Below are 14,975 nucleotides of genomic sequence, written 5' to 3'. Positions count from 1 at the left end.
AGAGTGGTGTTAGAATCTCCAACTATAATTGTGGACTTGTCTGTTTTTCCTTTTCCTTCTATCAGTTTTTGTTTTATTACTTTGAAGTTCTGTCATAGGAACACAAACATTTAGGATTATGTGTTCTTGATGAATCAACTTCTTGTATCATTATGAAATGTTACTTTTTATCTCTGGTAATATTCCAACTGCTTTCTGAAAATGTATTTCTGAAAATCTTGGAATCTCTCATTTTTCTTCCTTTCCTATCATGTTAAGAATTTACTATCTTTTGGACATTTTAGTGGTCATTTCAAATATAGGAAGGAAATGTGTTTAGCCATCCATCTTGATCTTGAAGTAGAAAAACTCCTAAACTAAACTTTTAAGACAATTGCCTCATTCAGCAATGTATTTCTGTGGCTACACTGGCTGTAGGATAAGGGATTGTTTCAGACAAGCTTAAGGGGATTTTATGGAAATATGAGTCAGGGTTATAGAATAACTGGGTCCTTAAGAGGTGAACCCAGAGGGAGGTTCTAGATCCATAACAGTACTGGGAATTCACAAGGAGTCTAGAAATCTGATCTCTGATTCATTTTCTTTCTAGCTTGTTCATTCCTTCCTCTCTATGAATCATTTTTTCTGTCTCATTGTTTCTGCTTCTTTATAACATTAGATTGCCTTGGTCAAAGTACTTAATCTCTCTATGCCTTGGTCTCTGGAAGTAATAACAAGGTTTATTTCCAGGTTTATTGTGAGGATCACTAAAAACACAGACCAGCACACAGTATTAATGTAATATGTCTTACCCATTACTATTTGGCCTAAAATAAAACCTGGCTAAGAGATGTAATATCTATGACTAGCTGCCTATACATCCATTTCATTGTTCATTAGGTGTGCCAAGTTTTATTATATTGCTCCATTTTTCTTATATAAGATCATGTGATAACTTTCTTTTGGAATTTAGTATCAGGAAAAAGCTTATCTCTCTTGAAGAAATGATATGTTTCCTTTCATTGGGTAATGAGGATTCTCTAGTCCATCACATCTCCCTTTTTGCCCAGTCTGCCCAGAAGTTCAGAGTGAAATTTAATGTTTCTTCAGGGGAACTATATTAACCCTGGTGGGGAGTATATTTATATACTTTTCCTTTATTTGCCTTTCATTTTCTATATATAATCTGACAGCTATGTAATATAAAACATTAATTTTAAGTTTCTTCAATCCTCTCCAGAAAGAAAGTTAACAAGAAATAAAGCATTATTTTATGTAAGTCAGAAGAATCTTAAAGGAGAATGAAACACTGCTTTCAAAGAACTCTGAGTCTAGAGCAGAATCCTTTCCTTATGGCAATTCACAACAAGAAAGACATTTTACATTGCAATTCAGTACATGTACATATATATTTCACATATGGATGTATATGAAACAAAATGTAAAAGCACTAATACTCAAAATGATCTGATCTCTTTGTAAATATTAACTCAATTAATCCTCATAACCATTCCATGAGCCAGGCCCTCTTATTGTTACCCCTATTTTTTACATGAGAAAACTGAGGCACAGAAAGGTTAAGTAACTTGGCCAAAGTTGACCAGTTACCTTGTTAGCAAGTATAAAGCTGGGTTTTAGTCCAGGGAGTCTGGTTTTAGAACCTATGCTCTATCTCATTACATCTGGCAACCCGCTCTATGTAAGGAACCCCTTTCTAATTCTATAGTCTTCCATATTTTAAATGCTTATCATGATACCCAAACTCATGGGTCATAATCACTACCCACTAATGGACCAAAATCTTAGATTTTTAAACATTAATCAGGAAGGAAAAAAAACCAAAACACATGTACATGACTGTCAATGGCTATTAAGAGAGTTCGAGCAGGCACTCTGAACTCTTACCATGTGAGTGAGGATGGATCAAAGGAGGCCTCACAGGGCAAGAAACAGTTAAGCTGAGGTTGGTAGAGAAGTTTATCAAGTACACGAGGCATGGGAGAAGAAGGGCATTTCAGGCAGAGCACATATATAAGGCTACCAAGGGGTAAAAGATCCCCATTCATCAATTGCCCAAACACCTGTGAGCCAAGCACTGTATGAGTACTGAGGATGCACATGTGAGCAAAGTAGCCATGGCTCCATACATACATACAAATACACGCTATATATATTTATTTATAAACATATGTGTATTTATAAACACACACCTCCCAGCTCAAAGTACAGAGTATTTAAAATGATCTCAGAGACTCATCCCAGTACAAAATTTTGAAAATTTCCAAATAATCTAATTAAAAATAATAGAGGAAAAATATTTCCTACAAATTTATATATTCAATTTAATAGACCAACATATGCATTGTGGGAGTCCTAGGAGGAGAACAGAGATTCTTTTGAGAAAAGTGGTGAAAACTTCCCAAGTTTCATAAATGTCATGAATATAAATATTTGAGAAATTCAACAAACTCTAAGTAGGAAAATTCAAAGAGATACACACTGAGGCATATTATAATCAAACTCCCAAAGGCAAAGACAAAGAGTGAATCTTTAAAGCGGCAATAGAGAAGCAACTCATCACATACACAGCATCCTCAACAAGGTTTTAAGCAGATTTCTCACTAGAAACTTTGGAGGCCAGAAAGCAGGGTCTTTTTTTTTTTTTTTTTAATTGGGGTATAGTTGTTTTACAATGTTGTGTTAGTTACTGTACAATGAAGTGAATTATATATTCAAAATGCTAAAAGAAAATAACTGTCAACCAATAATCTTACATCTGACAAAACTGTCCTTCTAAAGTGAGGAAGAATTTAAGAACACTCCCAGATAAACAAAAGCAAGAAGTGCTAAAAGGAGTCCTGCAGGTTGAAAATGAGTAACCTGAAGTCATATGAAGAAATAAAAGTCTCAGTAAAGGTAGACACATGGTCAATTATAGAAGCTAGTATTTTTGTAACAATAGTTGGTAACTTCACATTTTGTTTTCTACATAATTTAAGAGACTAATGCATTTATAAAAATAATTATTCTAAGAACTAGCAGTATTGTATATTTGATTTGTAACTCCATATGTTGTTTTCTACATAATTTAGGATATAGCATTAAAAAAATAATTATTAATGTATGTGTGGGAGCAGAGGGTATCTGTAAATCTCTATACCTTCCCATCAGTTTTGCTGTGAACCTAAAACTCTAAAAAAATAAAGCCTTTCAATAACAAAATGATTAGTTTGTTTTTTGGATGCAAAATGTATAAAGATGTAGTTTTATAACATCGATAATCAAAAGAGGTAGGATTGGACCTCTCAAGAAGCAAAGTTTTTGTATGTTAGTGAAGATAAACTGGTATAAATTCAAAAGAGAGGTTATAATTTTAGGATATCAGATGTAAGCCCCATGGCAACCACAAAGAAAATAGTTACAGAATATACACAAAAGGAAATGAGAAGGGAATTCAAAGGTTTCACTACAAAAAAAAATCAACATAAAAGAATACAGTAATGCAGGAAATAAGGAACAAAGAAGCTATAAGGTACATAAAAAACAAATAGTAAGTGACAGAAGTCCTTCCTTATTAGTAATTACTTTAAATGTAAGTGGATTAAACTCTCCAATCAAAGGACAGAGACTGGAAGAATGAATAAAAAAACGTGATCCAACTATGTGCTGTCTACAAGACACTCACTTTAGATCCAAAGACACAAATAGGTTTAAAATAAAATGATGGGGAAAGATATTTCATGGCAATAGTAACAAAAAGAGAGTAGGGGTGGTTATACTAATGTCAGACAAAATAGACTTGAAATTTAAAAAGGGCTATAAGAGACAAAGGAGGCTGTAATATATTAATAACAGATCCAACACAGGAAGAAGATACAACTGTCATAAACATTCATGCACTTAATAAGAGACCATCAAAATACATAAAGCAAAAATTGACATAATTGAGGGGAGAAATAGACAGTTATACAATAATAGCTGGAGATTTCAATACCTGACTCTCAATAATTGATAGAACAACCAAACAGAAGATAAGTAAGAAAACAGAGGACTTGAACATACAATAAACCAACTAGATGTAACAGATATATGCAGAACACTCTACCCAACAATGACAGAATACACAGTCTTCTCAAGGGCACACAGGACATTTTCCAGGATTGACCATATATTAGGCCAAAAATTAAGTCTTGAGAGATATCACACAAAGTACCTTCTTTGGCCACAACTAGAGTAGTCATTAAGGGAGGGAAAACTGGAGAATTCACAAATTGTGGAAATTAAATAACACACTCTTAAACAACCAATGGATCAAAGAAGAAATCACAAGGGAAATTAGAAAATACTTAGAGATTAATGAAAATGAAAACACAACATGGCAAAACTTATGGAATTCAATGAAAGCAGTGCTAAAGGGGAAATTTTAAACTATAAATGCTTAAATTTATAAAAAAGAAAGATCTCTTAAAAAACATTTAAAAACAGAAAGATCTCAAATCAACATTCTAACCTTACAATTTAATTAATTAGGAAAAGAACAAACTAAACCCAAAGCTTTCAGAAGAAAAAAAATAATAAAGATTAGGGCAGAGATAAATGAAACAGAGGATAGAAAAAGAACTCAATGAAAACAAAAGTTGGTTCTTTGAAAAGATCAACAAAATTGAGAAACCTTTAGCTAGATCAACTAAGAAAAAAACAGAGAAGACTCAAAGTACTACAATCAGAAATGAAAAGTAGGCTTTGCTGTACAGCAGAAACTAACACAACATTGTAAAGCAACTATACTCCAAAAAAAAGGAAGAAATGAAAAAGGAAGAAATGAAAGTACTACCAATTTTAGAGATAAAAAGGATTATTAGAGAGTACTGCGAACAACTCTGTGTAAAAAATTGGATAACCTAGATGAAATGGACAAATTCCTAGAAACAAAACCTACCAAGACTGAATCATGAAGAAATAATAAGCCTGAACTGACCTATAACTTGTAAGGATAATGAGTCAGTAATAAAAAAATCTCCCAACAAAGAAAAGCCCTGGATGATGGCCTCACTGATTAATTCTACCAAAAATGTAACGGACTAACACAAATTCTTCTCAAACATTTCAAAAAACTGAATGGGAGAGAACACTTCCTATTTTGTTCTATTAGGCCAGCATTGCCCTGATACCAAAGTCAGAAAAAAATACTTCAAGAAAAGAGAACTACAGACAAATATCTCTTATGAACATTAATTCAACAAAATACTAGTGAAGTGAATTCAGCAGCATATTAAAAGTATTATACATCATGGCCAATTGGAATGCAAGGATGGTTCAACATACTAATACTTATCAATGTAATACATCATATTAAAAAAATGAAGAAAAAATTACCATATGATCATCTCAATGCAGAAAAAGTATTTGACAGAATTAAATACCCTTTCATGATAAAATACTCAACAAATTAGGAATAGAAGGAAACTGCCTCAACATAACAAAACTCATATATGAAAAACTCACAGTGAGCATCATACACAATAGTGAGACTGAAAGCTTTCCTCTACGATTAGAAACAAGGCAAGAAGGCCCAGTTTCATCACTTCTATTCAACACAGTACTTAGAGCAATTAGGCAAGAAAAAGAAATAAAAGGCATTCAAACTGGAAAGGAAGAAGTAAAATTATCTCTGTTTCTAGCTGTTGTGATTTTTATATGTCGAAAACTCGAAAGATTCCACAAAAAGCTATTAGAACTAATAAACAAATTCAGCAAAGTAATAACAAATTCTGGATACAAGATCAACATTCAAAATTCAGTAGTATATATATACACTAAGAATAAATAATCTGAAAAGGAAATTAAGAAAACAATTCCACTTACAATAACAAAAATAATAAAATAAAATACTCAGGAATTAACTTTACCAAGGAGGTAAAAGACCTGTGCAATGAAAACTATAAAACATTGCTGAAAGAAATTAAAGAAGACGTAAATAAATAAAAAGACATCTTATATTCATGGATTAGAATATTTAATGTTGTTATGATGTCAATTCTACCTAAAGTAATTTACAGATTCAATGCAATCCCTATCAAAATACCAATGACAATTTTTTTAGAAATAGAAAAATTCATTCTAAAATTAATATGTAATGTCAAGGAACCTGAATAACCAAAATAATCTTGAAAAAAAAAAAGGTGGACTCACGTTTCCTGATTTCAAAACTTACTACACAGTTACAATAATCAGCATGGTACTGGCATAAAGACAAACATGTAGACCAAAGGAATAGGATAGAGAGCTCAGAAATAAATCTTCACATATATGGTCAAACAATTTTTGACAAGGGTATTAAGACTATTCAAAAGGGAAAGGACAGTTTTTTTCAACAAATGATGATGGGAAAACTAGATATCCACATGCAAAAGAATGAAGTTGGATGCTTACCTAACACTATAGACATAAATTAACTCAAAATGGATCAAAGACCTAAACACAGTAGCTAAAAGCATAAAACTCTTAGAAGAAATCATAGGGCAAAAGCTTTACAACGTTGGATTTGGCAATGATTTCTTGGATATGACAGCAATAGTACAGGCAACACAAGAAAAAATAGACAAATTAGACTTCATGAAATTAAAAAAATTTTGTCATCAAAGGAGACTATCGACAGAGTAAAAGGCAATCAATGGAATAGGAGAAAATAATTGCAAATCACATATCTGATAAGGAATTAATATCCAGAATATAGAAGTATTCCTAAAACTTAATAATAAAAAACAACTCAATTCAAAAACAGAAAGGACTTGAATAAACAGTTCTCCAAAGAAGAGATCCAAAGGACCAATAAGCACATGAAAAGATGCTCAACATTACTAATCACTGGAGAAATGTAAATCAAGAGCTCAGTGAGATACCCCTCACACTCATTATGATGGCTACTAGCATGAAAGCAGAAAACGATAAACGTTGGTGAAGATGTGAAGCAACTGTAACCCGTGTGCATTGTTGGTGAGAATGAAAAATGGTACAGCCATTGTGGTGGCAGAATGGTGTTCTCAAAAAATTTTAAATAAAGTTATCAAATTATTCAGTAATTCCACTCCTGGGTATATACTCAAATGAATTGAGAACAGGGTCTTAAAGAGATATTTATACACCCGTGTTCACAGGAAACATTATTCACAATAGGTAAAACACTGAAGCAGCCCAAGTGTCCATTGACAAACGAATGGATAAGCAAAATATAAACATACCATGAAATATTATTCAGCCTTAAAAAGGAAGGAAATTGTTACAAATGCTACAACATGGAAGAAACTTGAGGATACTGCAAGCCCTAGGAAAGCAAAAGAGTACTTGTGAGCCCATAATCTAATTTTGCTTTAAGTACTGAGATGACACTGTTTACTACAATATCTCCATTTTCCAACATGGAAAACAGAATAGGGTATGGATATGAGTTAGGGGGATGATTTTTATAGAATTGCAGCAATATCAACATTTTGAGGATTATGTTTTAACCGTAACAGAGAATGGGAAAGAGTCAAATTAGTTTCAGATATTCCCATGCAAGCTTTTCTTAATATGGACAGAACACAATATCAGAAACAAGGCTCAACTTAGTAAAATCATCTTGCTCCATGAATTATGCATGATGAGGCTTGATCATTGTTCACCCCACTTTTAATTCCAACTGATTCAACCTCTGTAGTACCTGGGTGCTTATGCCTTTTTATCACTTTGTTCTTCATTACTAAATTTCCCAAATGATTTCTAAATAGAGTGCCATTATGCACTTCCAGGTTTATGAGCTATTGTAGAAAAAGTCACATTCTCTGGCTATAGTCTACACATCTCTAAAGCAGTAGGTTTATACTTAAAGCAATCTTATGGTAGTAACAATAAGTTTAAGCAACTTATAGACCTTTGAAAAAACTGTTTGCAATAGCTCAGTGGGCTCTTCAAATTACATTGTTTAGCACAGCATAAAAAATTTCTGAAAAGTTTACTATAAGTTGAAATTTAAAAAAAATTCCCCTCATTAGTTAGCATTACTGTTTGAAATGTATTTCACTAAAAACTCTGTCTTCTAAACATGATGGATATGATACCTAGCACAAAGTAAATATGGAACTATACATATTTAAAGAAAAATGATAAATTAATATTACTACCTATATCAAGACAAAGTTAATGCAAAATATTTAGGATATTTACATTATAACTTTTAAAAGCCAAAGAAAAATGATCAATGACAGTTAACGATAATAGCTGAAGTGAGAATTGTCTACATGTGTTTCATATAGAGAATCTCTTTTAACTTCCACAAGAATGTCCTATTATTATTATGGTCTCCAAATAGTTGTGGAAATCAAAGATTAGCAAAGTCATGTAACCTGCAAAAAATTACAGAAGTATTAAGTAGCAAAGTCAAATTTCCAGCTGAGGAAGGAATCATCTCCCCTAACAGCCAGAGCTGCAATGTCATGATTCCTATGCTTTTCCCTTACAAAGATGTTTTTTAGGTCTATTTAGAGCTGATAAGTTTAAACACCATCTGTGAAAATAATATTTTAAAGAAAACTTTTTTAAACATCTTTATTGGAGTATAATTGCTTTACAATGTTTAGTTTCTGCTGTATAACAAAGTGAATCAGCTATATGTTTACCTATATCCCCATATCCCTTCCCTCTTGCATCTCCCTTCCACCCTCCCTATCCTACCCCTCTAGGTGGTCACAAAGCACTGAGCTGATCTTCCTGTGTGCTATGCAGCTGTTAAAGCAAACGTTTAAAGAACATAAAGACATAAATGCCTAAGAAATTGGCATTTCTGTGTTCCGTTGACATTTGAAATCTTTCCTCCTTTCGTATTTATTTAGACTTGGCTTTGGTGTAAATTTGAGATCCTTTTTGCACTTATTAAACAATTTTTAAAAGTGCCTTTCAACTGCAATTTTTTAATTCCCAAATTTAAACTTTATTGATATCAATATTCTTTTTAAAAACTTTATTGTCAAAAATTCTTTTCTTTCCTAGTTTCACATCTTAGAGATCTGCTGTGGAAGACAGTATCAGAATGTAAATAAGTAAATAATAAAAATAAAAAGGAGTGGCATCTCTCCTGTGTTCCCATGTGTATTCTCTGCTGTTGCTTTTTTTTATACATTCAGGAGAAAGTAAGGAATAGTTGTCTCTCCACTTCAGAACACCAAAATCCTGTCTCTTTTTCTTGAATAAGGAAGAAGATCTTAAAACCCAATTTGCTACTTAGGAGGAAAGAGGGTCATCTTCCTTTCCTTCTCTCTCCTGCCTATTCCTGTTAGTCAAGTAACCATTTATTCAGAAATTGGCATCTTCAGAAAGTTTAACTGTCAAACCTCTGCATGGAATTTAATTTATTACTTTAAAAGAGACGCAAAATGTTAAGATAAAACTAGATGATATCACAAAATTATTCAAAAGTAAGCAAGATGAATGAAGCAGAGGAAGAGCTCACCTAAAGGGGCCTAAATTCCCATAATGTTATCATGAAATAGTATATCCTGAATAAACATCTTCACCTTGTTACAGATACTTTTGAGTGCCTGACCATGCTGCAAATCCAAATGCTAAATTTGCTCATAACAAGTATATCTGTAGTTTGTTAAAAGCACCTTTGGAAGACAATTTTGGAATATTTTCAAGACGAAAACCTAAGATGGGCAAAATGCTAATTTACTTTAACTGAGTAAGTATAATACCGTTCAAAGGCAGGAGAGAGAGGCTGTGCTGCCCAAGCGACGCTCAGTAAATACCAATTGGTGACGCTGAAAGATATTCTGAAAGAAAGCAATATCTTAGAGATGTACACAATTTTGAGCTAAATCTATTCTTCTGTATAATAGAACTTGATATCTGAAGCAGAAAATAATATTGAGATTAACATTCTCTGTTCCTTGATAATTTTGCTTATTAGTATCCTCATATACACAGCTAAAGCTGTAAAAACTGCCCCCCAGAAAATTTTATTTGAATCTATAAATACACTTTTATTACTTAGCTACTCAAAGCAATTATGATATGATAATAAGTGATACTTTAAGTATCACTTAAATAATGCATTCTGATAATATAGTACAGAATAAAAAAGCACAAAGTACAGAACTACAACATGCCCTTCTTTAGTTGGTAAAGATCAGTTAAATACTATCAATGGACTATTCAACGGCTTATCTAAAAAAGTCAAATTACCAGTGTCAACTATGTTGTACTTTAGTACAATACATTTGAAAAAAATATACCTATTAGGCACAGCAATAATCTGGTCACTTAAAAAGTAATAAAGTATAGTAGAATTCCTTCTGTAAATGTGGATGATAAAAAGCTCAGAAGCCCTTTGCCTTTGACCCATTTTACCCCATTCCAAAGTAAAATGATCCTCCATCAGTTGGGTTTGACCATTCCAGTAACAACTACTTTAGCTTGTCTTGCTCAATTACTCACTTAAATTTTATACTCTTATTTGTAAACATGTCACATTTTTGAGGAATTAAACTTCCTCAGTACAACAGTTGAACTAGCTACCTACAACACTGAACTAAAAAATGTTGTAATCAAAAAATATTCACAGCAGGATACCTATTTCATGGTGTTAGTAATCTGACATTTATTCTTCACTAATTTATTCATTTAACAGCAAGTTATTGAGCTCCGCCCGAGTGCCAGGCCCTGTTTAAGTCCTGGGGACACAGTGGCGTACACACAGACACGTTCCTGTCCTGTGGGGCATCCATTCCACTAGGGATGACACAGCTGACGTACAAACTCCCAATAGAAGATGAGGACCAGCTGACTGCAGAAATACACCCAGGTGATTTGACTGGGAATAAGTGTGAGTGGGGTGAGGGCTCCTTGATTATGGGGTCAGGGAATAGCAGACTGAGGTCACATTCAAGGTGACACCTGCATGACAAGAAGTGTCAGCAGTAAGGCCACACTGAAAGGAGTGAATGGTAGAGAGAATGGGGGATAAGGCCAGAGAGGTCAGCAAAGCCCAAATCACACACAGCTTTAGGTCATGAAGAAGAGTTTAGAGTTTATCATAAGACCAATGGGAAGCTCTTGGAGGGTTTTAAACAGGGGAGTGTCCCCATGATCTAATTTTTAAAAGGTCATTCTGGTGGCTGAATTGTGGTGGAATTCAAGGGGATTTAAGAAGAGCAAGTAGGAGACTCTTGTAAGGCAAGGTGAAACTCAAGGCTGCCTTGGTACCATTTACTGAACTGAGGGAAGACTGGGGGAGGGATATCAGGAGGGGGGAGTGTGAGGGGCAGCAGAGGTAAAGCAAGAGTCCAGTGGGGGGCCATGTTAGCCTTGGAATGTGTATTAAAAATTCAAGTAAATATGTCAAGGAGACAGTTGGATATAAAAATTTGAAGCTTAATGGAGAGGTCAGGGCTGGATTTATAAATGTGATAGCCATCAGGTATTGCTTGTATTTAAAGCTATAGGACTAGATCCAGGTAGAGAGTGTAGCTGGAGTAGAGGGTCAAAGACCCACCCCTAGAACAATCCACCACTGAGAGTTTGAAAACAGAAAAGCAGCCAGCAAAGGAGACTGAAGGCAGCATAGTTGAAGAGTTTGGAGGAAAACCATAGAACTTGGCATCCTGGAAGCCACAAGCACAGAATGTTCAAGGAGAGAGTATTCATCTCTATCAAATAATGTGAAGACATCAAGCAAGATGAGGACAGAAACATGACCATTAGATGTGATAAAAATGGAGGACATCAGTCACGGTAAACAGATTTCAGTGAGTTCTGGGTCTGGAAACCTATTTAGAGTCAATTGAGCTAAGAATGGGATGTGGAAAGATGGAGACAATGCTTCTGGTTACTGAGAAGGGTACAGAAAAATGGGGTAGAAACTGGAGGAGGATAAGAAGTCAAGGGAGATACTAGGGTAGATACGAATGTTAGTGAGATTGCTTCAATGGAAAAGGAGATACTGATGATATAGCAAGAAAACACATTTAACTGGTGAAGAAAGTCTTGGAACAAGTAAGAGGGGATGGTATCCAGAGCACAAGTAGAGACATCATCCTTAGACAAGAACAGGAACTCTCCACCCATTGCAATAGGTGGGACACAGAGTGTGAGTTTACGTATTAGTAGGTTGGTATGTTTTGGAGTAGATGATGAAGTGTTATTCTGGGACTAGACAAAGAACACATCCATATTACAGGATATCAAAGCTAGTGTACATGAGTTATTTAAGTATATATTTCTGTTATCATCTTAGGGAAGAATAAGGCAGTTTAGAGAAGAATTTGAGAATATATCTTAGATACTGCTTTTGCCTGATTGGAAATTTGATTCACCAATTTCCCTCCTTTATATTCTTGTATACTGAGGATCTGTGATGCACCAGTTTGATCATTTTGTAATGCTAACAGATATGGAGTCAAACTCAAAATCTGTCTTCTTTGGCAAGTTTTATCCAACATCTTAATTTTCTCTGATTTTTTCCAGACCTCTAGGCTGCACCTCACAGTATAATTATGCAACTCATTCATTGCATGTTTATTTCCTGCTTGTATTATTTCAAATAGAGACAAGGATAAGACCAAGTTCTTTATACTAAAATAACATTGTTTTCCCCTCTGTGAAAAACCTAGTGTTAGATATAAAGTAGGCACTTAATAAATGTTTGCTGACCAATTTATCTTTTAGAGTTCAATGGCTGATAAAAAGTTTTACACAGAAATTCTTTGGAATATGCATAATTCCTCATGGCACCTGCTGGGTGCTGCTGAGAGATGCTGAAATCAATTTTCTCCTTTGCATGCTATTCAATTTGTTTGGGGCAAGGTCTACAGGGTATATCAATCAGGAGCAGAATAGTGAGCCAAGTACAAGTTACCTTCCTACTAAGGTTTGCACCCACTATCTTTGAGCTTTGTTATAAAAAAGTATTCAATGTAGGAAGCTTTAAGGAGAATTCAACAGTAAGGGTTGAGAATTACCCAGGGCTACTTGTGTTCTGTAGCATAATATGGATTTGAAATCAATTTGGTAATATCCTTAGTGAAAAAAAAATATTTGTAACAGAACACTCATTAACATAGCCTATTTTGCACCGTCTTATAATAATGTTTTCTTCAGTGCAGACTGAAAGCAGATATTAAGTATATAGATGTCTAATTTGTTAAAATATGTGAAGCATAAGTTTAATTCCAAATTTAATTCCTAATTCTTAAGCCAATTATAGCTATTTAGGTATCCTTATATTTAAATCAGAAAGCAAATATCACTCATATATATTTTTCTTTTAAGAAGGAATTGTATCATCAGACAACACTGACCTTTAATTTTGTCCGATAGGCTACCAGGGAAAGCTAATGAATTAGCAATTAGAATAGCAGTTAAAAACCAAAGGTCCCAGATATTACACTTGGCAGTCAATACAACTCCAAGGAAGACAGTGATTATAGCTACTATAAATTTTGTCACTCTATAAAATAAACCAGCTACTGATAGAATGAACTATTCCATTTTTCCACGCTATATGCATACTGACAATTATCTAATGAAATATATCAAGAGACTTAGAATTTTAGACTATGTGAAAACCTATACCAAAACCATCAATAGGAATACCCTGTCAGTGGAATCCCAGAGCACTAGGCAACATTAATAGAGACAATCTTTTAAAAGCATTTATTGTATAAAATATTTTTGAATAGTTGAATAGTTGAATCATTTAATGAATTCTGTAAGATGCATGTGCATATATAAGATTTCTATTTGTCAATACTTACATATAAAAATCTGATAACTGAGTCACCAAGTCTATAGGTAAGAAATATTAAACCTGTTTAGCTATTATTCTAGGTTTCTATTTATTTCTCACTAACCTACTTGGATTTTTATACTGTTTTTACTCAGATCATAAATTAGGTTCTGACTAGCCGTAAAATGGCAAAGTTTACTTTGTTCATTAAAAAAATAAATCCAGACAATTTAGAATTATTTTTAAATTAACCAATAAACTATGATCCATTAATTCTTTTTGTGGGTTCTTGGCAGGAGAGAGAATATACATTAGTAAGGGATTTTTTTTTAAATCACCAGGAAAAAAAGATATATGAATCCTTCTCTTAAAGTTTTTTTCCCTCCCCCATGGAGGCAATATACCTTAAAATGGAAGTTATTAAGCAATTAATAACACAGAATTAACTAAAATATTGCAAATATGATAGTATAATATCTTGGTAAATATGAGAATTTTGAAAGTCATAAAATTAAAGACTGATATGTGTAAGATCAATAGACATGATTTATCACTATTTAATATGAGCTTTAATTTTTAAATGCTATGTTCCAATAAAAAAGTGGACTGCACAGGAAAATTGAAAGTTCAATAAAGAATCAAGACAAAATAAACAAACTTTATATTAAAGTACCTTTAAGAGGTATATACTTACGCAGCAACCTCCTCTTTTGACAATCCTTTGAAATTCACCTCCAGATAATGATCTATGTCGTCTTTTTCTTTGATCAATTGAGACCTAAATGAAATAGAAAGAAATAATAAAGCACTGCCTTAAATCGAGTTGAAAAGCTACCAAACATATAAAATGCCACCAGAAGAACAGAAATATTCTGGGGACAATATCATAGATAATTAATGTTCTGTAAAAGCTATAGAGTTAAGTTGTTCATTGATAATTTCAAAATTTTAATTTTCTTGAATGGTAAGAGGCAGAGAAGAACACTAACCTCAGTGTGTAAACAGATAAAACACCAACACATTAAAATACTCGCATTCTTAAGTAAATAGGGTTTTCTCCTTAAAGCATTATAAGATCTTCCATTTTACTCATGTTCTCTCACAATATAACTTTCCAGCTACAGAAGTCAGATTCTGTTTGGCACAGGATCTTGAACTAATAATACTTATTTGATACAAATGTGTTAAAATTATTGGTTGCAAACATTACAGAATTTTGCTCTGACATGCTGTT

The 14,975-nt window shown here is 33.4% G+C and overlaps 1 protein-coding gene across 1 annotated transcript in view; it reads right to left on the bottom strand.

Annotated features, from left to right (window-relative positions):
• The window catches only part of TTC29 (tetratricopeptide repeat domain 29), a 261,315-nt gene that overhangs the window by 238,034 nt on the left and 8,306 nt on the right, over positions 1–14,975 (bottom strand). Inside the window, exon 3 of the mRNA XM_032632825.1 lies at positions 14,436–14,519. Within this exon, the coding sequence (XP_032488716.1) occupies positions 14,436–14,519 (84 nt within the window). The remainder of the gene's footprint in view (positions 1–14,435; positions 14,520–14,975) is intronic.

Source organism: Phocoena sinus, chromosome 5 (genome assembly GCF_008692025.1).
Source record: "Phocoena sinus isolate mPhoSin1 chromosome 5, mPhoSin1.pri, whole genome shotgun sequence".
NCBI lineage: Eukaryota > Metazoa > Chordata > Mammalia > Artiodactyla > Phocoenidae > Phocoena > Phocoena sinus.
The sequence above is the reverse complement of the archived record's forward strand: the minus strand, read 5'-3'. Positions and strand labels throughout refer to the sequence as shown.